General features: G+C 45.2%; 1 protein-coding gene across 1 annotated transcript in view; it reads left to right on the top strand.

Annotated features, from left to right (window-relative positions):
• The window catches only part of MYRIP (myosin VIIA and Rab interacting protein), a 144,937-nt gene extending 120,157 nt beyond the window's left edge, over positions 1–24,780 (top strand). The window contains exons 13-18 of the mRNA XM_023763416.1: positions 9,529–9,723; positions 15,286–15,447; positions 18,321–18,425; positions 18,518–18,578; positions 20,118–20,224; positions 24,368–24,780. Coding sequence (XP_023619184.1) covers positions 9,529–9,723; positions 15,286–15,447; positions 18,321–18,425; positions 18,518–18,578; positions 20,118–20,224; positions 24,368–24,400 — 663 coding nt within the window. The 3' untranslated portion in view covers positions 24,401–24,780. The remainder of the gene's footprint in view (positions 1–9,528; positions 9,724–15,285; positions 15,448–18,320; positions 18,426–18,517; positions 18,579–20,117; positions 20,225–24,367) is intronic.
• Positions 24,781–25,883: the final 1,103 nt, after the last annotated feature.

The raw sequence follows: 25,883 nt of genomic DNA, 5'->3' as shown, positions 1-25,883 counted from the left end.
GGCCATGTGCCTGTGGAGGAAGTCACGTCTCTTTTCCAACTCTCTATTTAACTGTTGCCCTAGGGCAGTGGTTGGCAAACTGCGGCTCGGCAAACCGCGGCTCGCGAGCCACACAAAATACCGGCTCTTCCACAAAATACCGACTTCTGCGCATGGGCCATGAAGTTTCAATTGCACTGTACGTGCGCGTCCGCACGTGGTATTTCGTGGAAGAGCCACACTCAAGGGGCCAAAGAACCGCATGTGGCTCGTGAGCCGCGGTTTGCCGACCACGGCCCTAGGGAAACAGGCATTAGCTATCCACTTAGATACCCTAACTGGTTTGGCTTAGTGAATAGAGCTTTGGCCTGTGGACTGAAGGGTCCCAGGTTCAATTCCTGTCAAGGGTACATGCGCTGTTTGCAAGCTCTATCAATGATTCTCCTTCATCACTGATGTTTCCATCTCTCTCTCCCTCTTCCTTCCTCTCTAAAATCAATAAAAATATATTAAATTTTTTAAAAAGAGAGCTACAGCTCTTGTCCACGTGCTTGAACAGGTGAGGAGGCTTCATTTGCCCACGTTGTCTGTCATTGGTTCACCCCTTCCCACAGCCTGTCCTTGTGCGGAGACCGTGGGGAGGGCCTGCCTGGCTGGGAAAACAGAGCCCCGGGGTCTCCCCTGGAGAACGGGACTTCGGAGAACACCTTCCTCTCTGGGCAAAGGGTGAACTGAGCGCGAGAGAAGGACTGGCCAGAACTCCAATGCAAAGAGCCCTAAAGCCTCTGTAACGTGCAGGTGTCACCTGAAGGGTCAGGCAAAAACCTAGGTTACCTCAGCCACAGCAGTAGAGTGGGACATTGGACAGATGTGGTTTGAAGGGGGAAAGGCAGAGTAGCTCTAGAAGTAGAAAGGTCTCAAAAACAAAGCTCTGGCCCCACTAAAGCCCAAAAGTAAGACGCCCTGCGGAGATGGGATCATGGGAGGTAAGAGGGGAGAGAAGGCAAAAGGGTCTGAAGCTCTGCAGAATAAACAGGACTGTGCTCTTGGAAAACATTCTGAATAGAGAGAATATAAAAACAGGAGAGGAAGGAAGGAAGGAAAGGAGGGAGGGAAGGAGGGAGGGAGGGAGGGAGGGAGGAGCCTTACCTACAAACACAAATACCAAAATTTCAAATACAACACTAGCAAACTAAATTTTGCAATATTAAGAGAATCACAAGCCACCACTAATATATTTTATTCTGAACATGCAAAAATGAAGTTAATGGCAGGAAACCTCATTGTTATAAGAAATCATTTAGTAAGTGCTGTTTTTTAAAAGCACACCATAATCTCAACTGATGTCAAAATGGTCCTTGGAAACATTTAACACACATTCCATTAAAAAACTGTCAATGAAACAGATAATTATGATTAAGAATATCCATCTCAAAGCAATACAGTGAAACCCTAGAGTTTTTCCTGAATGAGAACTCGTTGTAAATATCAAGAACATCTTGAACATCATAATATTTTACTATTGATCAAATAAATACATGACAAAGTTATGAATGTAAACACTTTTACATAATGTGTATTTTGTCCATCAAAATAGTATATACATATGTTTGAAAAATAATAAGTATATGTGGCTTTAAGATTTTTTAAAATTATAGGTGAATGATTTGATATTTGTAGTAACTTCTTTAAATAGTGATTGTTTCCAAGAAGTAAATTAGCAAAACTGGCTCTGAGTATCATAAAATCTGAACAGACCATAGAAGAAATTGGGAAAGTTGTCAGAGTTATTCCTCAGAAAGAAGCTGGACCCAAAGTCTCTGCCAATAAAACTCATCAAATGTTCATAGTACTAGTCACTTCCATACTATTTACACTGTTCTTTAGCATTAAAAAATTGAAAGTATCCAAGTTCATTTTATTTATTTAAAATCTTGGTCTGAATCTGACCCAAAAGTCAGATGCCACCAAAAATTTACATACTAACTCACTGGTTAATAAAGATTCAAAAACCCTCAATATGTTAGCAAATGGTTTTTAACTACATAATAAAATAATAATTTACAATGGCCATGTAGGATTTAGTCTAGGAATAGCAATAATATCAATTTTATGAAACATTAATATTTTCCATTATATTTATAAGAAAAAGGGGGGAAACATGATTATGTTGTTAAATTCCTTGATTGCTGTTGGACATAAAGTAGAAAATTCATAAATGTTGAATGAAGAATGAATTCTAAGCAATAGCTGATAAAGTTAAGCAACCATTTCTGATAAAATAGGAAGATAAAAACAACAGCAAGTGGCTTTTAACTTTTTGAGGGTTGCAGATCTCTTTAGGTATTTCATAAAAGCTAGGACTCCTCTCTCCATAAACATGTAAAGAATGACAATGACCCATATATACTCCCAGGAGGAGTCTCACCCACTCCTGCACCAGATAGGAGGCATACAGACCTTGGTCATGGCTGTGGACCTTGGAGTGGCCTGTGAACCAACTCTAGTTCCTCTTGGCCATGGCCCTGTAACCCCTGGAGAACATGAAATTAAATAATTACCAATGGACAAGAGAGCTTTTGTGGGAGTCCAGGAGTCCAGTGGAGAAGTTCCAGAATAGCATTGATGATGGAAAATCAGCAGTTCACAAAGACAACAAGAGAGGAAGAAAAGAACAAGAGAACAACAAAACATCCAGAAAACAATAAGATGGCTTTATAAAGTCCTTACCTATCAGTAATCACTCTAAATGTAAATGGATTAAATTCTCCAATCAAAAGATACTGAGTAGTTTAATGGGTATTAAAAAAAAAAGAAGAAGACCCAATTATATGCCTACAAGAGATTCATTTCAGCTTTAAGGACACACATAGGCTCAAAGTGAAGGGATGGAAAAAGATATTCCATGCAAGTGAAAATCAAAAGAGAACATGGGTAGCTATACTGAACATCAGACAAAATAGATTTTAGCTCAAAAGCTTACTAGAAATGTGATTATATAATAATAAAGGGAGTCAATTCATCAATCATAACAATCATAAATAAATATACTAGTAGCACCTAAAGATACTAAGCAAACACTAAACGATCTAAAGGGAGAAAAAGACAACAATACAATAATAGTAGAGGACTTAAGTACTTTCAGTAGATCATCCAGACAAGAAAGCACTAAGGAAATGTTGGACTTAAAGTATATATCAAATGAACCAAACAGGCACATACAGAACATTCCATGCAACAGCAGCAGAGTATACTTCCTTCTCCAGCACACACCAAACATTCTTCAAGAGAGATCGTCTGTTAGGTTACAAAACAGTTCTTACCAAATTTAAGAAGATTGATGTCATACCAAATATCTTTTCCACACATTATGTTATGAAAGGAGAAATTAATAACAGGAGGAAAACTGGGATAGTCACAAATATGTGGAAGTTAAACAGCACATTCCTGAACAACCAATGGGTCAAAGAAGAAATCATTGGTAGCTTGGTAACTCAAAGCCATCGAAGTCTACATACCCTTTGGTCCAGCAATCGTACTTCCATTCATTTGTCCTAAAGGAGAACCATGGGTAAGCAGCCCAGGTATCACAGGCGGTTCATCAAGCATTGTATTTGTATTGTAGGAAAAGATTGGCACACCCTAATTGTTCAGCAATAAGGGGATCTTGCAGAAAAGGAGAGGATGAGGTCCAGAAAACATTGGAATAGCAGAGACAGATTGTTCCACATACCAGCAAGTGGGTAGATTTGATGTCAAGAAGTTGAAGAGGTTTTCTTTTATAGTCTGTGTGGGTTTTTTTCCCCCTCCTCTCTCTAGCTCTCTGACTAGAAGGCAGGTTTTTCTTCTGAAAGTGAGGGGATAAGGGCATTGGAGTTTCAAGATTGTGGAGAGGGTTTGAAATAGCTATCGCATAGAATGGAAGAGAAAAGAATGTGAATAGAAAGGATCCACAGGCAGCAATAGAGACCTGGGTAAAGTCAGAGATCATGAACATTTACCTGAGACATAGAGTTTGTAAGAGAATTCAGCAATCTTGCAAATAAATGCAAAATTAAAATCCATTCTATTCTAAGAGAAGGTTGGTTAGTAGCCGCTCTGCTCATAGATCCACATCACTCAGCATAATTACACAATGCAGCTCAAATGGTTCTGGGATTCACGCTAGAACTCCCTATGTCAGGAGTTTTTAGTTTAGCCATTAATTTGCCATAAACTAAATTTGCAGATGAATCTCAAACCTGATGGGGGGAGGTGGAGGGATAAAATGGAAATTAATACCCATAATAGAAGCAAAGAATGTGAAATGAAGACTTAGCAAGAAAACTACAGATCTCCAAGAAATCTAGCAGTTTGCTAGTGGGAAAGATAGTGTAAAGATGAATTCTTCCAGAGTTAAGGTAGAAGTTTAATGTAATTCAAATAAAAATCCAAACCGGGTACTTATTAACTTTCATAAATGATTTTTAAATATATATTTTATTCATTTTTTACAGAGAGGAAGTGAGGAGAGGGATAGAGAGTTAGAAACATTGATTCAGCTGCTTCCTGCACACTCCCTACTGGGGATGTACCCACAACCAAGGTACATGCCCTTGACCGGAATCAAACCTGGGACCCTTCAGTCTGCAGGCCGACGCTCTATCCACTGAGCCAAACCGGTCAGGGCCATAAAGGATTTTTAAAATCATCTGATAAAATCAAGAATAATTTCAAAATGTTTAGAAAAAAACTAAGAGGAATGAAGAGGGCCTATCTGTTAAGATATTACATTATGTCTTACAGGCACAGGAATTAAATTTGTGAATATTGATACAAGATGCAATGAAATAGTCCAGAGTATATCCTAGACTAGTGGTCAGCAAACTCATTAGTCAACAGAGCCAAATATCAACAGTACAACGATTGAAATTTCTTTTGAGAGCCAAATTTTTTAAACTTAAACTATATAGGTAGGTACATTGTTATTAACTTAATTAGGGTACTCCTAAGGCTTAGGAAGAGCCACACTCAAGGGGCCAAAGAGCCGGGTGTGGCTCGCGAGCCGCAGTTTGCCGACCACGGTCCTAGACTATATTAAAATTAAACTATTTGTTTTATGATTTGCACCCACCTCTCCCCTCTGATTGTGAAAAGATCACTTCTTAGTACTTGGTGTTGGGACAAAGTCTCACTTCTTCCTTTGGGGAGGAGAGAATGGAATTTGAATCCCCGTTCATTCACTATTTAGTCAACAAATAATTTTGTTGAAGGAAGAGCTGCACTATAGTAAGAATAAGGGAGGAAAGTTCCCCGCTCTCATGGAGTTTGCCTCCTGTTGGAGGGAACAGCAGAGGAACATGGACATACATCGGGGGAAGATGTCAGGTGATGACAAGGGCTAAGAAGAAGAGTAAGTAGAGGCCATGACAGCGGTGAGTTGGAAGGAGGCTGAGTCCTGGATGGTGTGACCAAGTGTCTCTGAGACCGAGACCTGGAGGACAAGGAGGAAAAAGTCAAGCGAAGACCTAAAGGACAGGCTTATCAGGCAGAGGAACACATGCAAGGCCTTGCGGTGAAAATGACCTTGACAGCTTCAAGGAACAGGTTAAAGACCAGGGTGGCTGGAGCGAGGGGGCCAAGAGGAGAGTGATGGGGACGTGAGAGAGGGCAGGGGCCAGAGCAGGCAGGGCCACGCAAAGAATTTCGCTCTCTTCTGGTGAGAGGGGAAGCACCTGGAAAGGTTTCAGCGGAGGAGTGACAAGGGGGACCTTACACGTATCAAGTCACCCTGGCTGCCATGTGCCACCTCCTTTCCCGGTGATCGTGGAAGGTGGTTTCATGTCTTGTTGGGCTTCTTCAGAGCTGCGTGCGTGCCCCGGGGCACCCTGGTTACCACCAGCAGTGGGAAAACGTTTCCAGTCTGTTCGGGAACCATTTTTTTCTGAGGAATAGCCAACATACAAAAGCAAAATACATTGATGCCCACAGTCACCTCCTCAGCCAGGACAGGAAGCCCCACCTGCTCTACACCTGCCAGGCAAGGTCTGGTCGAAGGTCATGGCCCCGAGGCCCCTCCTCTCTGGTCCGCACCAGGTCCTGCAGTGGCCTTGCTCGGGTGGCCCACATCAACAACAGGGAGTCCACCCCGGAAGTGCAGGGCCATGCACAGACCAGTGGCTTTCTTTCTAGAGCTATACTGCAGATGGCACGTTTTAGAAAATGCATTTCTAGAATTACCATTTTAAAATGGTTTATTTCTTTCATAAGTGGCTTGACCATCAAAATGAGGATGAGCTAAGAAGCTACCCGAGGGGTCTGCTGTCTAACCGCCCTTACGCTTTGTTTCGGTTTATTACACATGCTAACTTAGTAGGTTCGTGCTCCACTTTCATCCCCTCTGTCTCGTCAAGTCCCTCTTCGGGACAGGAGTCTGTTGCTGGAGAGCGTGTTTTGACGGGCTGTAGAGGCGTTGCCAGAGCGCCTTCTGTTTCATGAGAATTGCAACATATTTGCATTGAATTTTTCTAGCAGATTTCTGTCAGCTATTTAGGAGGACATACGGGGTTTCTTGTCTCACCCTTGAAAAAGGGGAAAAAATACATGAGATCAGGGCATTTGGACACATGTCCTTGCCTGCTCTGGACATCTGGTAGCAGCCTTTCCTAGAGCCGGGACAGCACCTGTGGGCTGGGGCAGAAAGTGATGGTGTCACACTCAGAGCGGAATTTCTCGGAGACCTCATCCTTCTTCGCTCTGCGTGTCCTTGGCGGCCCAGGCCCGGGTGGGCTCCGAAGGGCTCGGCCCAGGAGCCTGTCATGGGTAGACCTCAGGCTCCGTGGTGCGGTTGGTCATTGCCAGACCATCGAGCTCATTCTGAGCCATGTCCCGTGGTGGAGGCTGCAGAACCACCCGAGGGCCCTTCTCTTGCTGACCTGCTGTTCTCTGGTCTGATTACTCAGCTCAGTTCTGTTCCATCATCACTTTCTACAGTCCATCGGGCCCCGGGAATTAGGCACGTAGAGGGGGGATATGACAGGTAGGGAGGAGTGTGGACTTTAGAGACCAATGTCTCCAGCACAGTATCTTCCTCACTGAGCCAGGGTCTCTCCACCTCCGAAGAGGGGATGAAAGCATCCACCGCGTGAGGCTGTCATGAGGGTTAAATGAAATGATGACGAGCCTGTCACACTGGGCGCAGGAGGGAGCCGCATTCACTCTACGCTGGCTTCCTTCTCTCCTCTCCGCTTCCCCTCCAAGGGTCACAGGAGCAGCATTCTGCAGGGAGAGGGCGTGGCCCCGAATGTATTTATGCAACTTTAATGGCTAAAGGGCTTTTCCCCTCCGCCTGGAGTTACTCCCAAAGGGCCAGCCCTTTGGGTGCCAATATGTCACTTGGGATGCCCACCGCCCCCTACTCGCCCCCGAAGGAACATCCCTTCATCGCCAGGCTGAAAGGAAGACCAGAGGGCCCCACACTTCCTCGTTTTTACTAAAGCCAACTATGAAGATTGTGCCCCCTGAACCCACTCGGGAAACTTGACATCAGAAATAATGGATGCAAGGGAGAGACTACACAGATGCCTCGAGGCTGCCCCGTTTGGGCATTTGGTCACCATTCTGTCCCTTGGGTTGTAAGAAAGGAACTTGGAAATATTACATTTTTCCTTATTTCAAAAGCCTAATGACCGTTCTTTCTCTCCTGGCATTTAAGCCTCCTTTCTTCCTTTCTTCCAGGTCGCTCTTCCCCCTGCAGCCCCCAGCACCGCTGTTCCCTTTCCAGAATAGCGTGCTCTCATCCTTCCATCCCCACTGCGGCCGCCCCACCCGGGCCCTTCTGACCTTTGACTCAAGCTGCAGTAATCATTTTCTGTGCTTTTCTCTGACAGTCAGAACCAGCTTTCTAAGGGGTAGGCTCCTCAGGCCGGCGTGTTGAGACCTGGGCTTTGAAATCAGGCGGGCCTGGGTGCAAATCCTGGCTCCTTCCCCCGACAAACCCCATCACTGCTCTAAGCCTCAGTTCCTCATCTGTAAGACTGAGTGAGCCTAGTACCTGTATCTGCGGCCAGGCAAATAAAGAAGGGATCCCAGAGCCCAGGCCTTTTCAGAGGGAACTGCACATGTGTCCTGCCCTTAATAAGATTGGTTGTTTAATTCGCATTTCTTTGATCACTTGATCCTGGTTACTGCCAGGGTTCACGGCTAGTCTCATTCCACTGTCTGTGGGGCCCTTGGCCACAGAGGCCTTTGGCCAACCTTCCTGGTCTGCGGTGGCCCCTTTTCCATCGCTGGTTTTCCCACACTCTCCCCTCTCCCTTATTAGGTGCCATGACACTGTCACATCAGACCCCTCCGATAATATCTGAAGGGAATGTCAGCTGCTGTGATAGAAAGCTCACTCTCGCTCTCAGACTGCGCTTGATTTTGCCATTCCCTCTGTGTCTCGGGGCTGTGAGCAACAGGGAAGAAAGGGCCCTTAACTTTTCCTTTCTCCCCCATACAGGGCTCCCTGCCGGCACCCCGAATCCCCACCAGCATTTTATCTGAACAGGCCAGGCAAATAAAGAAGGGATCCCAGAGCCCAGGCCTTTTCAGAGGGAACCGCACGTGACTTCAACAGATAGGAAATTATTTTTTTCCTATAACAAAGATGTTCAGGAGCAGGTAGTGAAGGATAATGCTACCTGGGCTTCAGCCTTTTTGATCCACGTTACTCAGCATTTTGGTATTTATCCTCACCTTTCTCATAACTGTACATCTCTGATCAAGTAGAAAGAAGTAGGGAAGGGGAGCATCAGCTGCATCTATTCACCTGTTAGAAAAAAGCTTTTCTAGAAACCTCCTCTGTAGGCTTTCTCTTCAGGCTCATTGGTCAAAACTATGTCACATGACTGCCCCTAGCTGCAAGGGAGGCTGAGAAATGGAGTATTTTTCTGTTCAGCCTCTATGCTGGAGGAGAGCCAGGAAGAATGGGCAGGAGAATAGGTGTGTGCGAGGTAACACACAGTGGCTAGCAAGACCCTGCAGAGGAACTCTTTTCCAATACGCTCATTGTACAGATGACCAAACTGAGTTTCAGAAATGGGTTATAACTTGGCCAAGGTCCTGTAACAAGATGAAGTTAGAGCCAGATGTAGAGACCAGGTCTCCTAACTCCCTGTCCAGAAAGCTGCCCACTGGACCACACCGTGGTTGTATTTGACAGAGTCTGTGACCGAAGCTCTGTGGAGGAAGTAGGATATCATCCAGAAAGTGAGGTGATGGATATAAAACTCTCAGCAGTGGGCAGAAGACATGGTAGCTTCCTCTTGAGCTTTCCTTCCTCCCTCCCGAAGATGCTGAGATAATTCAGCGTGAGTCCCAAAAGCCAGGCCAAGTCAAATCAGGCCTCCTCTGAGTCCCCCGCTGCTGTGTAGATTGCTTAGCTTCTCGTTCCTTTGGCACATTAACGTTTGTGTCTGTTATAATGGAAGCAATCTCATGACGAGCGCCATGATAATGTAGAATTTCCACGTCGTTGTTAATGTGCTGTTCTTGTCTTCTGTCTCCTTCTGTTATTGGGCCAAACAGAAGTATTCTGCTGTTTCTCTCTGCAACATCTCCACAGAAGTCCTGAAAGTCATCAATGCCACGGAGGAGTTGATAGCAGAGTCGACAGGGCCCTGGGAGTTCCCACCTGGCCCTCCTGACAGAGAGAAGGGGACATTTCCTCTTGGGACAGACCAAGTGAGACTGGATGAGCAGCTGACCTCCCTGGAAGAAAACGTAAGATGGTGTGGATGTACCTTGTCCGGGGCAAGCACGTGTGAAGCAGCAGCTGATGGAGTTATAACTCGTCACAAAGAGTGCAAGGACACACACATACACACCCCCACCACCAGAGCAAATACATTCCCAGGAAGGGTCTTGGGCCGGGGTCCTGCCTACAAGTGATTTGTTAGGGAAGTGCTCCCAGGATAGGCTAGTAAGGGAGGGAGGAAAGAAAGGGAGAGGGAAGAAGCCAGGTGAAGGTATGATCTTAGACAAAGAGTAGCTTCAATCTGCTCCTGCAGGGAGCTCGGGGATTTAAGTTGCCTCTCAGAGTTGTCTGACCTAAGACAAAGGAACGGGCCCTTCTACAGCCAGCAGGCTCTCCATTCTCTTCGTGTGCAGCAAGGTGTCTACAGTAGCCCAAGGACAGTCTTGTGTGTAGATTTGAGCTATTGGGAACAAAAGCACTGAAGCTTGGGGGTGGGGAGTGGGCATGGATGGGGCTATGCAGAGACTGTAAAAGGGATGTGTGGGGATCCAGGTAGAGCGTGGCCAGCGCCATTGTAGGAGATGAGAGTAGTTGCCCACAGAACTCAGGTTATGACAACTGGTCTGTCCTGCTTCTCAGATAAGTCTGCTGGGAATAGAGTTTTCTATCCTTCCAACTTGTGAGGACAGAAAGAATGTCATAGATTCTTACGTGTAAATATCCACAATCATTGCTGAGCATTTCCATAAAGGTCCAATGAGAATTTTCCAGCAACGCAGACCAGGGGCGACACAGAGCCCCATCACCAGCTGGCATAGTCCTGCCCACGAGACGGGTATCAAACCAAGTCAGCTGATTCCATCTTTGCAGACCCAGCTGACTGAACCCTGGTGTGGGGGTGCGCTAATGAATGCTGTTCACAGAAATCAGGAACTGTTCTTAGAGGGAATTTTTGCTAAAAGTTGAAACAACAAATCAAAATACCTCAAAGTTTTACCCCCCAAAAAGCCAATCTTTGTTTCACTTTAAAAATTGAAGATTTTCTCCCTTTGGATTCCCCTGAAACCTAAGTGTGTGTCAATCAAAGCGCTCGCCTCACTCTGCTGGACTTTTTGTCACCCATTTGTCTTCCCTTCGATCGGCATCATTGACACTTGGGGTTAGTAATTGTCTGTCATAAGGGGCTGTCCTACGCACTGTAGGATATTTAGTAGCATCTCTAGTCCCTCTCCGTTAGATGCCAGGAGCAGCACCCTCCTAGTTGTTTTTGTTTTTTTATTGATTTTTAGAGAGAGAGGGAAATGGGGAGGGATAGAGAAATGGAAACATCGATGAGAGGAACATCATCAATCAGCTGCCTCCTGCCGGGCCCCTCCTAGTTGTTTTTTTTAAATATATTTTTATTGATTTCAGAGAGGAAGTGAGGGGGGAGAGAGAGAAACATCAATGCTGAGAGAGAATTTCTGATCAGCTGCCTCCCTGCTGGGGATCGAGTCTGCAAACTGGGCATGTGCCCTTGACCAGAATTGAACCTGGGACCCTTCAGTCCGCAGGCTGACACTCTACCCACTGAGCCAAACCAGCTAGGACCCTCCTAGTTTTGACAATCAAAAATGTCTCCAGCCCGGCTGCTATTGCTCAGTGGTTGAGCATTGACCTATGAACCAGGAGGTCACTGTTTGGTTCCTGGTCAGGGCACATGCCCAGGTTGTGAGCTCGATCCCCAATAGGGGGCATGCAGAAGGCAGCTGATCAATGATTCTCTCTCATCATTGATGTTTCTATCTCTCGCTCCCTCTCCCTTCCTCTCTGAAATCAATAAAAAAATGTTTTTAAAAAAATGTCTCCAGACATTGTCAAATGTTGGAAGGGGCCATGTGGGGAGGCGGGGAGCACAATCACCCGCAGGTTGGGAACCAGACTTGTACATTCCTGTACACGGGCCTGCTGGCTCCATCTGTAGCTCTAGCCCTCGGCCACGGCCCTGCGCACACTGGAGGGGCCCAGAGAATGCTCATCTGAAGTAGGATTTCATCCGATGAATGGAGTCCTTTGTGAAGAAATGATTATGCCTAACGTGCAGGGCCTCCATTTCTTCACTGTGTCTGTCATTCAGTTCTTTCAGTGCTGACCGTCCCAAAATGGCCGGGACCCCGGACACACTGCACTGAAAAGGTTAAAGCAGTGGTTCTCAACCTTCTGGCCCTTTAAATACAGTTCCTCATGTTGTGACCCAACCCTAAAATTATTTTCGTTGCTACTTCATAACTGTAATGTTGCTACTGTTATGAATCATAATGTAAATATCTGATATGCAGGAAGGTCTTAGGCGACCCCTGTGAAAGGGTCTTTCGACCGCCAAAGGGATCACGACCCACAGATTGAGAACCGCTGGGTTAAAGTGAAGATATGTTTCACTGGGAAAGGGTTGCCTTTTTTTTTTTTTTTTTACAAAGTATGGTATAAAAAACACAACGTGTGAAGTAATCGGGATTTAAATGTTAATGGTCAGTCCCCGTGGCCCACTTAATGCAAAGAGAGCTCAGCAGCCTTTCTCTTCCCCAAGGAGCATGTTGAAGAATGTCCTTGTCGGAGTTTTTATAAGATCTTTTCATGGTGCGTTATGTTTCTCTCCTTGGGTTTGTTAACACTTTCGGTGTGAAACCCATCCTCTTATCCCCTGATCCAGGATGTCACCGATCCCCGCAGGGACAGGACGGAAGCTCACAGGCCAGGGTTTGTAAAGTACCGCTCCCCTGCCCAGCCCCTCCCCCGCCCCAGCTGCCTCTCCTGTCCCCAAAGAGTTAACTGCCTTCCTCCTCCTCCTCCCCATTCCCCCCTCCAGCTGCCAGTTTCACCTCAGAAGGAACTCTGTCTACGTTCCTTTGAATTTGAGGGGGTTTGAGTCCAAGAAGGGATGGCTTTTCTTTATCTCTTTAGTTCACTGATCACAGCGCCAGAACAGGCTGCTTGGCTCTGCGGGTTCCAGATGGAATTCATCGGAGCGAGCGGCGGCGGGAGAGGGCAGGGCTGCTTCTCAGGCTGGCCTCTGGGTGCAGCCGATTGCATTAAGCCGAGCTTTTGTCTGGCTCTTCTAAAGAGCGCCCCTCGGTCCTCCGCGCCTTCCCCTTTGTGCCGAGGAACCCGGGGACCGTCAGAAATAGAAACGGTGACACTTACTCTCGCCTTCTGAACGTCGGCTACCACAGACCAGGACTCCTAGATGAAAGAGATCGTTGGCTTAAGAATGTTTCGCCTTTAAAAATACCTCTGAAGGCTTCAGAGCTGCCTGAGATAAAAATGTCACATTCTGATGCCGAATCTCCTGTTTTCATAAACTGCCTCGCTCATCCATTTAATGAGAGGGAGGCATGGGGATTTCAGAATCCCCTTCGTCTCTCGGCTTTGACACGTCTCACCTGCTGTTGGAGCCAGCCCTGTGAAATCGGCTCTTTCTTCCCAAAAGGCAGCAGGAACCTGGGCCAACCCCAGCCTCCCCTGCACACACAGTGGGGCTTCGGTTTCTTGGGTTGAATGCCTGGGTCTCTCGGTGCTCTTGCTGAGAGCTGTGAAGTATAGGGCTCTATCGTGCTGGCTGGGGTCTGGCTGGAAGAGGAGAGTTTCAGGAAAGGATGAGTAACTGGGGTGTGCTCAGGGTTAAGGGGTGCTGTAGCATCCAGAGAGTAGCCATAGGAGGAAGCCGACACCAGCCCTAAGCAGTGTAGCCCAGGGAGAACTGGATTCTGGAAGAGCGCCCCCTAGTGGAAGCTGTCAGCCTGGGGCCCAGGCAAGGAAGGCTCTAACTTCTGTCTTCTCCTGCCTTTGATATTTTGCTGGTGTCTCCCCTTGGCCAAACCCATCCCAGTCAGCAAGGGAGCCTTGGTGATGAAGTTCATGTAGACCAGCCCTATATAAAACAAAGCAGGGCAGAGAAGGATGGAAAATGTATCTAGGGATCAATAGGGAACCACTTAGCATGACCATTCTTGGGCCTGTGGTGTAAACACTAGGGACCAACAAGGGCCACCTTGTGAGTGGGAGGGACCAGTCGGCTCCCTCACCCTCCCATCCCCATCTGAGCACCGTTCTTATTCTTATCTTTGCTAAATGACAGAGACAACCTGAGGTACCCCTAATTCCCAGCCACAGAGGCCATGGAGGGACCATCCAAACTTCCCTCTTAGCTCTGTCCTGTAACTCTCAGCAACACCAAATATGTTAGCCATGTATTCTACAACCAGTGGCAACTGCCCCACCAGGACCCAGCTCTGCCCCAGAATCCAGGACCAGACAAAGATGTTGGTCCTCCTCCTCCTCAAGGCTCTCGTAAACCCCACAGCACAGGAGAGCATGATGCACTAGAACTGTGCTTCTCAGATGGTTCTCTGACCTCCGAGAGCAAGGAAAGAAAGACTGTCCCTTAGTGTCCTACATCCCCTCAAGTGGGTTTCCTGGAAGCCAAACCCAATAAGATGCTCTAAGATCAAATGAGTTTGAGAAACCTGTATGTTAGTACATGAAAGACCGAGACGTCCTACAGTAAAGAAATCTGCTTGATTCTATTTATGACCACAAAGTCCTTTTTTAGTGAAACATCTGTTCTCCTCCCTTGAACCATTTTGAGAAAGACTTGTTGAACCAGGACCAGTGGGGTCATTGTCATCAGTGACTAGGGTATGGAGAGGACACACTACTCAGACATGGTAACCATAGTTTTCACCAAAAATGGGCCTGTATTAAGCAAGCAATTCCGGGTTAATGTTTTTCAGTGGGTTATTTTTTAAGGTTAGAATAACCTTTTCATTATATAACGTGCTAAATGTTGTTATTTCAGCCCTGCATTTCAGAACCAATGTCATGTCATCCTCTAACCCAGTGGTTCTCAACCTTCCTAATGCCACGACCCTTTAATACAGTTCCTCATGTTGTGGTGACCCCCAATTTCATTGATACAAATTGAACATAATTAAAGCATAGTGATTAATCACCAAGACAATATGTAATTATATATATGTTTTCCGATGGTCTTAGGCGACCCCAAAGGGGTCGCGACCCACAGGTTGAGACCGCTGCACCACATTCATTCTAGTACCTGTATGTCAAAGTTTGACATGTAAAAGTCATAACATTCCAAACAAGATTACCATAGCCTCACAGGGCAGGGTGGATTAAGGCATGGGGTCTGGCATCAGCCCACCAGAGCTCAAAACCAGGCTTCAACACTTCACAGCTAGGAGACCTGGAGAAGTCCCTGAACTTCTAGGACACAGTGTTCTCACCTCTAATACAGTGATGGTACTGGTACCTCCCTCAAGGGTTTATGCCGTGAGCATTAAATAAGTCGCACAAAGCCCTTGGTTCAGCACTTGGCTCAATAAGTATGTGTCGTTGACATCATCATCACTATCATTGTCCTGCCGGCACCGCCACCTTAGCTGTGAGTGCCTGTCTAGCCGGTGTCTGTGCCAACCCACAGAATCTCTCCTGGTGCCAGGAAAGCAGGGACACAGAGCAAAAGATGAACCTTCTGGCCTTTTGCTTTGTCTTGGGTCTGCAGAGCTGAGCTCAAGGCTGTGCCTCCTCCGCAGGTGTACCTGGCGGCAGGCACTGTGTACGGACTGGAAGGCCAGCTGAACGAGCTGGAGGATGCCGCCCGCTGCATCCACAGTGGCACTGATGAGACCGAGCTGGCAGATCTGGAGGACCAGGTGGCCACGGCTGCAGCCCAGGTCCACCATGCTGAGCTCCAGGTAAGGACGCTCCTCTCTGCCCAGATGGGAGATCGCTGAGCAAAAGAAGAGAGCACCCTATCTTCCACAGAATCATTTCGAAGTCCTTTTATCTCTCAGTTCCTGCATTTCCAGCTCAGTTGCATGGATATGATCCTTCAGGGTGGATTCCTTTTAAAGTGCAGCCTTCCTTTGCCCAAATTCTAGCCTTGATAATATATCAGATTTCTCTTTAAAACCTATGCCACTTAGGGTTAGGGTCTAGCAGGAAGAAATATTATTTATAGATGTTTGGGAAGGTTTTGTTGTAATAATTAGTTACTCCTGCTTCCAAATTTTCCTAGGCTTAAATTATTGGGGCCAAATTTTATGGCAGGAAATCCTGGAATCCAAAGTATCCTATGTTTGAATGTGCCTATTAATTTGTTATTCATGTCTGAATTTTACAATGTTATTAATAGCTAATGTCCAGTCTGCCTTACTCTGTGCCAAGGGTTGTACTAAGGATGCTGTCCACTGCATTATACAGGGTCACCATGTGGGCGCTCCTGGGGAAAGTCTCTCTTAACTCTTAGTGTCAGGAAAAGCGATTCTCCTGAGTGCTTGGTCTTTACCTTGTGGACATAGACGCCTACACTGATCTCTTTGCTTTGGCTCCCAGGAAACTTAGAACAGGAAACTCCTCTTCTACCAAGTTTAAGGGTTATTGGGCATGCAGTCTTAGGCGTAAAGTGGAATATAACTAGATGGATGGATAGATGGATAAAAGGATAGATGGATAATGGATAGATAGATAAATAGACAGACGGACAAGGCATAGGCAAAAATCAACCCTCAGTAGTCTCCTCTCTCTTTGTCCTTTGCCCTATGGACTAAAACTTGAAAAACTAACCCCTTATTATCCAGAACCTAGTAGTGAGCAAACAGGAGGCCAGCAATTTGCTCTCCCATTGAGCTGTCTCCCAGGGCCCTGTGAGCAAGGCCCTCTATCAAAACTTCCAGACAACATGATGGGCATCTAATCCACACCAGTTGCAAATGACTGATAAAGTTTAGCCTGCAACCTTTCTCAGAGGCTTGTGCAACTCATTGGGCTATAAACCAAAGCAATGCAGCTCTCAGTGAAACTTGAGGAGTCAGACAGGAAGGCCTCTGGGAGCCCGAGAGGGGCAGGGGCTGCACCGCGGCCCCTCCGGTGGGGGCTGCAGGACAGCTATACTTGCATTCTTTCACCAGCTGCCACAGGCTTGGCCTTCACTTACCTCCTCTTCTTTTTCTGACCAAGGCAGCCCCTCCTCGGGGCTAGAGGAAGCATCTCCCAAATTTGCTGACTTTTCAGTCCTCTCTGCACTTCTTATAGCACCTGTCCCAGGAGGCTTTGTCCAAAGAAGCCCTCAGGAAATGACAGTAGAATTAGAGTTTGTCTTGAGCAGCACAAACAAGTTGAGGGATGGGGAAGGCAATGGGGACCTCGAGGTGGAGCACACACATGGCTGCTGGGCCTACGTTCAGGTTACTTATTTCATGCCCCAGCACCACTCACTGTGCCATGTCAGCAGGTCAACCGTGATCCCCACCTCCTCCCTCAACTCTGCCAGTCTTCTCCTGCCCCTTCCACTGCCTCCCATGCCAGCCTTGGCAAGGCCTCTGAGAATGTGGCAAGAGCAGGAACACTGGCATCAATTCCAGTGTCTGCCCCAGGCCAGCTGTGAGATGGTGGGTGTAGTACTTATCCCTCTGAGCCATGGTTTCCTCATCTATAAAACCAAGGAACGGTTTCCTATGTCACTGGATTACGAATAAGTTCATGAATGAGGCACACTTAGCATAATGATGTGACAGCACATAATAATGCCATTTTCTAAGAGTAGGGACTGTGTCTTCTTTATCCTGGGGACAGGGATGGACCAGGTTCTTTCTGGCATTGAGTGGGCTCGTGCTCTCTATTTGCCTTAAGACACTGTTGGGAGGAAATCCGAGCTCCTTCCTACCTTCGATGTTATAGTCAAGGAAACGGATGCCCAGAGGGAGGACGGAGTTCCTCAATAGGAAAGATGGACTTGAGCCGGGAGTTGCTGGGGATCCCTCCTAGAGCTCAGAGCTGTGTCATGATGCCATGGAAAAATGAAGCCGGACTTTCAAAGCGCACATCACGTGTCACCTCCCACGGAAGCCTCCCCTGACCACCCACCCCAGATGGCCCTGGGCCAGGCGTCCCCAAGTGCCATGGGCTCCCATTTATCCCTAGGGGTGCTCTGACGTGGCTGACATGCTCTAGAGCAGGGGTCCTCAAACTTTTTAAACAGGGGGCCAGTTCACTGTCCCTCAGACCGTTGGAGGGCCGGACTATAGTTTAAAAAAAAAACTATGAACAAATTCCTATGCACACTGCACATATCTTATTTTGAAGTAAAAAAATAAAACGGGAACAAATACAATATTTGTATTTGCATGTGGCCCGCGGGCCGTAGTTTGAGGACCCCTGCTCTAGAGCCACCAACTAGAACTTTAAACTTACAAAGAATAGCCTGTGTTTTATTTTCTCACTATAGCAGATGTAGAAGTTGAATGAATAAATGAGCATATATCAAAGCAGATTTGTTCTTTTTTTAAATTCTTTTATTTAGAGAGAGAAAGGGGGGTGAGATGGAGAGAAACAACAATTGGCTGCCTCCTGCACACCCCCTACTGGGAATCAGACCTGCAACCTGGACATGTGCCCTGACTGGGGATTGAACTGGCGACCTCTCGGTGCATGGGCTGACACTCAATCAACTGAGCCACACCGGCCAGAGCAAAGCTGGTTTATTCTTTATCGATGTATAACACTTTTAACAAAGAGTCTCCCCACCTGTGCTTTCTTCCTACTGATTCTGTCTTTCTGCCACGTTAAGATTTCTGATATCGAGAGCCGGATCTCAGCCCTGACCATCGCCGGACTCAACATAGCACCGTGTGTGCACCTCACCAGGAAGCGGGAGCAGAAGCAGAGGAACCAGGTGCGTGTGTCCGCACTCGTTCTGTGGAAAACGTGGAAGGTAACGTTTTCGGGCTTTGAGAAGGTGTGTTGACTGCTGTGTTCTGTTTGTAGGTGCAAACAATAGACACATCCAGACAGCTGAGGAGGAAACTGCCTGCCCCACCCGTGAGAGGTGAGCTCGATGAAAACCACAAAGCAACCGAAGGACTAAGCGTGACTCTCACTCTGAGTAGCTCAGAAATCTGGGTTTGAGGAGCGGATCCAACGGCAGGTTCCCACCTGGAGTCGCTCTTGTGGAGGGTCTTTCTCAGCTTGGATCCCCAAGAAGCAGACCCTGGGACAAGGATATGAGTGCAAGTGGTTCATCTGGGAGGTGACTGCAGTACGCACTAGTAGGGGAAGAGAAATGACTCGGAGAAGAAAGCCCGCACAAGGCACTAAATACTGCTGGGAACTTCTGGGAGATGGTGCTGACTGCACCTCAGAGTTTCTTGCCCAAAGGGTATGAAGACGAGGTATTTCAACTCCCACCTATCACTGGCTGAAGTTACTCCTGCAGGGCATTAGCTTCCTGGTACTTCTGACCTGCCTCGTGCATGGGCAACGGAGAGTGGCAGCACTTGCAGAGGATGTGTCAGAAGGTGCTGGAATATGACTGTCAGGGAGACGTGGGCAGGGCACCCAAAGCATCTAACCTGGAAGGGAATCTAGCGATGCCAGGTGTATCACCCTTATCCTGGACATTTTCAACAAGTTCTCTGGATTCAGGAGCCACACGATGACGATGATGATGCCAACGCAGAAATCTTAGGTCTACAAATTAGAACAATAGGAAGTCAGCAGATATATGTTGAAGTCTTGGTTCCACCATTCATTGTTAGATGGTTATTGAATGCCTACTTTATGGTCCACCAAAACTTCTACAATTAAAATTTATTATAGATCCATGACACCTTGTTTGAAAGCCTTAGGTCAATATGTGTTTCAGAATTTCTTGGACATTAGGGGAGAGGGGTTTGGAAGGCAGGATGGAGAAGGTAAAGGCATTAAGCAATTCAAATTAATAGGTACAGAGTGGTCACAGAGATGTAGACCACAGCCTAGGGAATATAGTCAATAATATCGTGATAACTATGTGTGGGGCCAGGTGGGTGCTTGCAGCATCAGGAGAACTCTGTAAAGTACATGATTTTCTAACTACCATGCTGTACATCTGAAACTAATACAGAATGATATTGAGTGTAAACTGTAATTGGGAAAAAAGGTAATATGATATATATACTGTATAATTTATAACAGCCTTCCCACCCCCACACCCCCAGCTATGGTGTCATTAATATCCTGGCAAGAAGGCGTGAGAATGTTCACACTCAATGGGGTGGACAAGGACTTTAAAGGGCCGCATGGCCATTCAAGTTACATTTTGCCATCAGACAATTTTGGCTCCAAAGTTATAAATACATGCACTTTTTAGAGCATTTTATATTTCCAAATGGCAAATAAGAATTTATGAACTATATTAGATGATCTCTAACCTACCTTTTCCCAGAAAGCTACTAATGATACCCTATTTGGTAAAGCCCCAGTCAGACCCGCGGACCAGAATGAGATTCCAGGTCCAGAACACAAGCCTGGGCAATCCGGACACCTGGTCTTTCTTCCTTAACAGTCGGTCCAGCTCTGGGTGACATTCCCATTTGTTTCCTTTCAGCTGAAAAAATGGCGGTATCTTCAGTGACCAACTCAAAAACATTCAACCGCAACTTCATTCTCCAAGGCTCCTCGACAAACAGGAAAAGCACCGCCAAGGACTTGATGGTAAATGTCGTCTCTGTCCTAACGCCCGTCTCTCTCACTGGAGGTGGCACCTCCATTCTGTAGCCCTTCTGTCTGTGGCTTCCCTGCTTGAGCCCCAAGACCCATCCTTTCTGCATGGTCTCGTGGCCTGTCGGTGGGGGTGATGGGGAGCTAAGAGACTCGACGAACACCCTGCCGGGCATTGCCAACCTCTTTGATATATGGACACAGCCCCTCAACTGCATAACCACCTCCTTGTAGGAACCAATTTTGATAGAAGAGAAATGAAAATGTGGACACATGAACGTAAGGTCGGGTTGAGGTGCAGTGCAGGAGTTTTTATGCTGTTTTTGAACCATACTCACTCTTCCTTAAATTTCCCATTAGCCACTTGTGGTCCTGAAAAAAGGCAGCAACTGCCCCTAAATGAGGCAAAGAAAGGGGCAGAAGATAATTTGCACAAACCCTGGAGGTCATATAGAGGTCGGGGAATCATAGATTATTTGCCTAAACACCCACACTTGCTTCGGAATTTTGGCAAATGCTCGATGCTACTTATAAGGGATGTGACGACCCAGCTAAACTGCCTCAGTGGTACCATTATGCTACGGGCAGACATTGTCTGAGTGATAAGACCAAAGCAAGGACAAGTATAACCTTTGGCCTTTTATGCATCACCAGTCACGCCCTTCCCCGTCCTCTTCCTCATCTCCTGTCTCCTGAGTGCACTGGTAACGGTAACGGTAACAGCGCGATGCTGGCCGTGCCATTTAGAATTACAACCACTGCACCTATGAGGCACCACGTGGCCGGGGCAGCCCATCCATTGCCTTTCCTTCGGGGGCCAGCCATTACCCTGACCTTTCAAAGTCCAATTACCTTGCTCCTGGCCATTTCTTCAAAGAGCTAAAAGATTCATTATTACACTAAAAGGGCAGACCACTAGGGCTGGGGAAGGAACCTGTTATAAATCAGGTGGTTAAAAATAAATTACCTTTCGTGGAGCTAGAACATAGATCGGTGGTTGCCAGGGACTGCGGGGACGGGGAATAGGAAGCAATTGCTCAGGAGGTGAGAGGTTTTACTTTACAGCGAGGGGAAGCTTTTGAAACCACACAGAGGTGGTGGCGGCACACACTGTGAACATACTAAACGCCACTGATTTGTTCATTCCCAAAGGGTTAATTTATGTGAATTTCACCTTGATAAATTATTTATTTATTTATTTATTTATTTATTTATTTATTTTAAATATATTTTATTGATTTTTTTTTACAGAGAGGAAGGGAGAGGGATAGAGGGTTAGAAACATCAATGAGAGAGAAACACCGATCAGCTGCCTCCCGCCCTACTGGGGATGTGCCCGCAACCAAGGTACATGCCCTTGACCGGAATCGAACCTGGGACCCTTGAGTCCACAGGCCGACGCTCTATCCACTGAGCCAAACCAGTCAAGGCAATAAATTATTTTTTTAAAATAAATTACCTTTAAATAACAGAGAGGTTAAAAATGAAAACATGGCCAAACCGGTTTGGCTCAGTGGATAGAGCGTCTGCCTGCGGACTGAAGGGTCCCAGGTTCAATTCTAGTCAAGGGCATGTACCTTGGTTGCGGGCACATCCCCAGTGGGGGGTGTGCAGGAGGCAGCTGATCGATGTATCTCTCTCATCGATGTATCTCTCTCATCGATGTTTTTGACTATCCCTCTCCCTTCCTCTCTGTAAAAAAATCAATAAAATATATATTTTAAATAAAAATAAAAAAATAAAATGAAAACATGGACAATATTTACTAAAGAAATGCAAACAAAAATGGAAATACTACGTTCAAGCAAAGTAGAATTTAAGACAAGAAGCATTTGCAGAGAAAAAACAAAGAGGGAAGGTGTTTTAATTTTAGTGAAATAAAGTCGATAACTCATGAGCCTTCCTTGCTTTGGCAAACAATAGAGCAAAACAATTTATTATGCCATGGTTGGTGACTTTAAAATTCCCGTAATTAAGATATTTATTTAACTGTATACTTTACAGAAGGTTCACTTTCTTTCCAACCATCGATGGGCCATTTATAAAAACTGATTTTATACCAGCTACAAAGAAAATCTCAATAAATTCCAAAAAGTAGACAGTATAAAACTACCTTCTGTGACACCGATGACAAAAATAACCTAGAACAGTACACTGTTGAATAGAACTTTCTAAAATAATGGAAAGGCCACATGTGGTAGCCACATGTGGCTACTGAGCACTTCAAATATGGCCACTGCCTTGGAAGGACTGATCTTTACATTTTCATTTAATTTTAACCTAAATGTAAACAGCCACAAGTAGCTAGTGGCTACCATATTGGACAGGGCAAATCTAGAAAATTAGAACAAAAGTAAAAGTAAACAAAAACCCTATTCTGATTTATACAGCATACACAACTGTACATTTATACAAACATGCACATGTGCACACTCTGACACACACATTTCCAAGGAACTATGAACTAAAGAGAAAAGTAAATCCACAGAGCACTTAGAACTTGAAAACATTACATATATTGAAACAAATGGGGTCTGTATAAAACTATACTAGTCATATTTATAATATTAAATGTTTTTTTGTTATTAAAGAAGCAAAACTAATGAAATAGACATTGAATTCTAGACATCAAAGATAAATTAAAACCAGAGAACTATAGAAATTTATGATAATTGAAGAGTTTGTGCTTTAGAAAAATATAAAATAGAATTTCTTTGTAAACCAAATCAAGAAAAAAATAAATAAAATAAAAACATAAGACTATAAAAGAGATGTAAATTTTTAAATTTAAATATATAAATGTGATATAAATCGATGCTAATAAGTTTTAAAGTCATAATTCTAATAAAATCAGAATATTCGTGAAAAATAATTAAATAAAATTTTTAAATTGATTAAACCTTCAGAAAAAGATTCTCTGGCTAAGTGATTTAGCTGATAAATTTTGAAGGAACAGTTAATTCCCATGCAATATAAAATGTTTCAGAGCAAAAAAAATTAGAAACTAAAAGATATGTTGTAAAGCTACTATAACCTCGAGTACCAAAGCCTAACATGGCTGGTAAGTGTGTACACATGCTCCATGTTCACACACACACACACACACACACACACAGATTCACATAGACATATATACAGAGATATACACAAACCACACACTAATTGTATTTCTTCAGAGAAATGATGCATACTAAATAAAATATTAACAAATTAGACACAGAAGAACATTAAATAATAAATTACCAGATAATTTTACAGGAATGCAAGGATACCTTTAATATTGAGATACTGATAAGTCACATCAATAATTCAATAAGAAAAGTCATTTCTCCTATTAATTTATAGTTTAATCCAGTTCTCATAAAAAGCTCAGTGGGACTTTTTTAAGGTTTATGTAGGAATAAATCAGAAAAAATAGACAAAAGCATTTTGCAAAGTTAAAGTGATTTTCCTGCCAGATTTTCAAACAAATTAAAAGCTGTAAAGCAGCGATTTTCAACCTTTTTCATCTCTGGGCACACATAAACTAATGACTCAAATTCTGCGGCACACCAAAATTACATATTTTTTGCCAATCAGACCAAAAAATAGGTATAATTTTGATTCATTCACACTGGATGGCTATTGTTGTGTTGGCTGTTATCATTTTTTTTATTTGACAATCGAAGGGAAGGGCGGGATTGCATGTTTTAAAAATCCTTGCTGCATAATGGTAGAAAATTGCTTCTATAGAGGAATTAGTAAATTGCTTCTATAGAGGAATTAGTGATGAATGGAATAAATGAGAAAGCTCAGATACAGTACAGGCACATAGAAAATGTGTTATGTGAATTTTTTAAAGCATTAGGAACTAGGAGGGAAAGTATAGATTTTCTTTTTTTAATGTGCTTGGGAGATTGGCCAAGGGGGTGGTAGTGTGAAGGGCACCAACTTGCCTTAGTAGTCCATATACCCAAATAAATTTCAGGTGGATTAAAATGCACATGGTAAACATACATCACTTTTTAAATATTGTGAACAATGTAACTGGTCAATGAGCATGAATACCTTCTATGACATAAAAAAGCAGCAGCCGTTTTCCATGCCTCTCCTCACTTCTGCCACGTGGCTGACCGTGTGCTCACTGTCTCGCCTCAGGAGCCCACCCTGGAATCCGCTGTGATGTATTAGCGCCACGGAGCTCCACTGCCAGTGACCCACTGCCTCCGGCGTACACGACAGTGCCTTGACCCAACAGCCATTGAATACTATATGGATCTCCACCTGAGGAGAGGGCCTGGGGAGCCACGGTGCACAGGGCTGTCCTGATACCTCACCCAGAGAGCGGCCCCAGACATCGGCATGGCGGTCTCGCCCGCTCTCTGCCTTAGGCTCCCAGGAGAAGCCAGGACAGAAAACCGAGATGCTGGCTTCCAACAGTAGAGTTCCACGTCCAAAAATGCATCATGTCCCTGTCTGCTTTGCTACTGTATGTTGTCTTTGTGATCTTCTTTTTTTTTAATCCTTTTGCTTCAACTAAAATGACATATCAACAATTTGTCCAAAGAAAAATGGTTGGGTGGGGGTGGGGGTGGGGGTGGGGGTGGAGGGAAGGGAGATGGGTATTTTCATTTAATTCATCATCAGTTCTTACTAATCTCTCACAAGCATCTTATCTTGCAAATGCTAAGGGAAAAGATGAAAATGCCCCTGTGTGAGCACTAGGGACTGTCACAGTTGGAGAGTGCTCGCCCATCAAGGATGCAGGTCTCCCTTTAGCCACTTCCTTCCTGCTAGGCCCCCAGCCCACCGCACCACCCGTCATTCTCATTGCTTTGCGATCACCAGCCACAAAATAGAAAGCTCTGCCTCACCCATTGCCACGCCCAGGCCCATTTGAAACTATGGCTCATTGAGAATTTAGGTTCTTCCTTGGACTTCCTGAGACTTTCCCCACTCTGGAGTGGAGAGGGGCTTGAGAAAGCCCATCACTGGCTTAACTTTAGGGCACTGTCCAGAACCAACGTGACGTGGGTCAGCGATGACCACCTCTAAATGAGGTGTCGCTCAATGCATTGTCGCAGACTATAGCCACATGAGAAAACGTTGTCCTCCAAAATTCACTTCCCAATAAATATTCAGCCAAAGTAGTAAAATGACCATAAAGACAAAAATAGTTAAGGAATAGCCAGAAAACTTTCAGGACAAACTGTGAATTTAATGGACACAGAGTTGATACTAACTCTGTTTCAGGTCTCAAATGCATGACTATGTAGACTGTGTTTATAAAAGCAAATGGAACTGGAATTTCACTCAATCGATCATTCTGCTAATATATTCTGAATCTAAGGAAGAAGGCAAAGATGGGAGGCAAGGGAATAGTATGACTGATGTTTATTATCCTTCTCATTTTAATCCTTAGAGCAACCCTATTCAAAAAGTATCGCCATTTTTTTTTATATCCGGAGACTGAGGGCCATAGACATTAATTTGCAAAGTCACACCTGGAAGCTAAGTATAGTTAGAATGCCTCACGCCCGAAGAGCCTCCCTCCGTCTCTGTGTTGTTTCCAACGGCTACGCTCTTTTGCTGGTCGGCACATTCCCAGACCTGACTTGCTGCTGAAATGTGTGCTGTGGTGCATTCCTGACGGGGGTCTATCTATCTTCCAATA

This window comes from Myotis lucifugus, unplaced genomic scaffold (genome assembly GCF_000147115.1).
Source record: "Myotis lucifugus unplaced genomic scaffold, Myoluc2.0 scaffold_283, whole genome shotgun sequence".
NCBI lineage: Eukaryota > Metazoa > Chordata > Mammalia > Chiroptera > Vespertilionidae > Myotis > Myotis lucifugus.
Note: the sequence above shows the minus strand (reverse complement) of the source record. Positions and strands in the feature narration are given on the sequence as shown.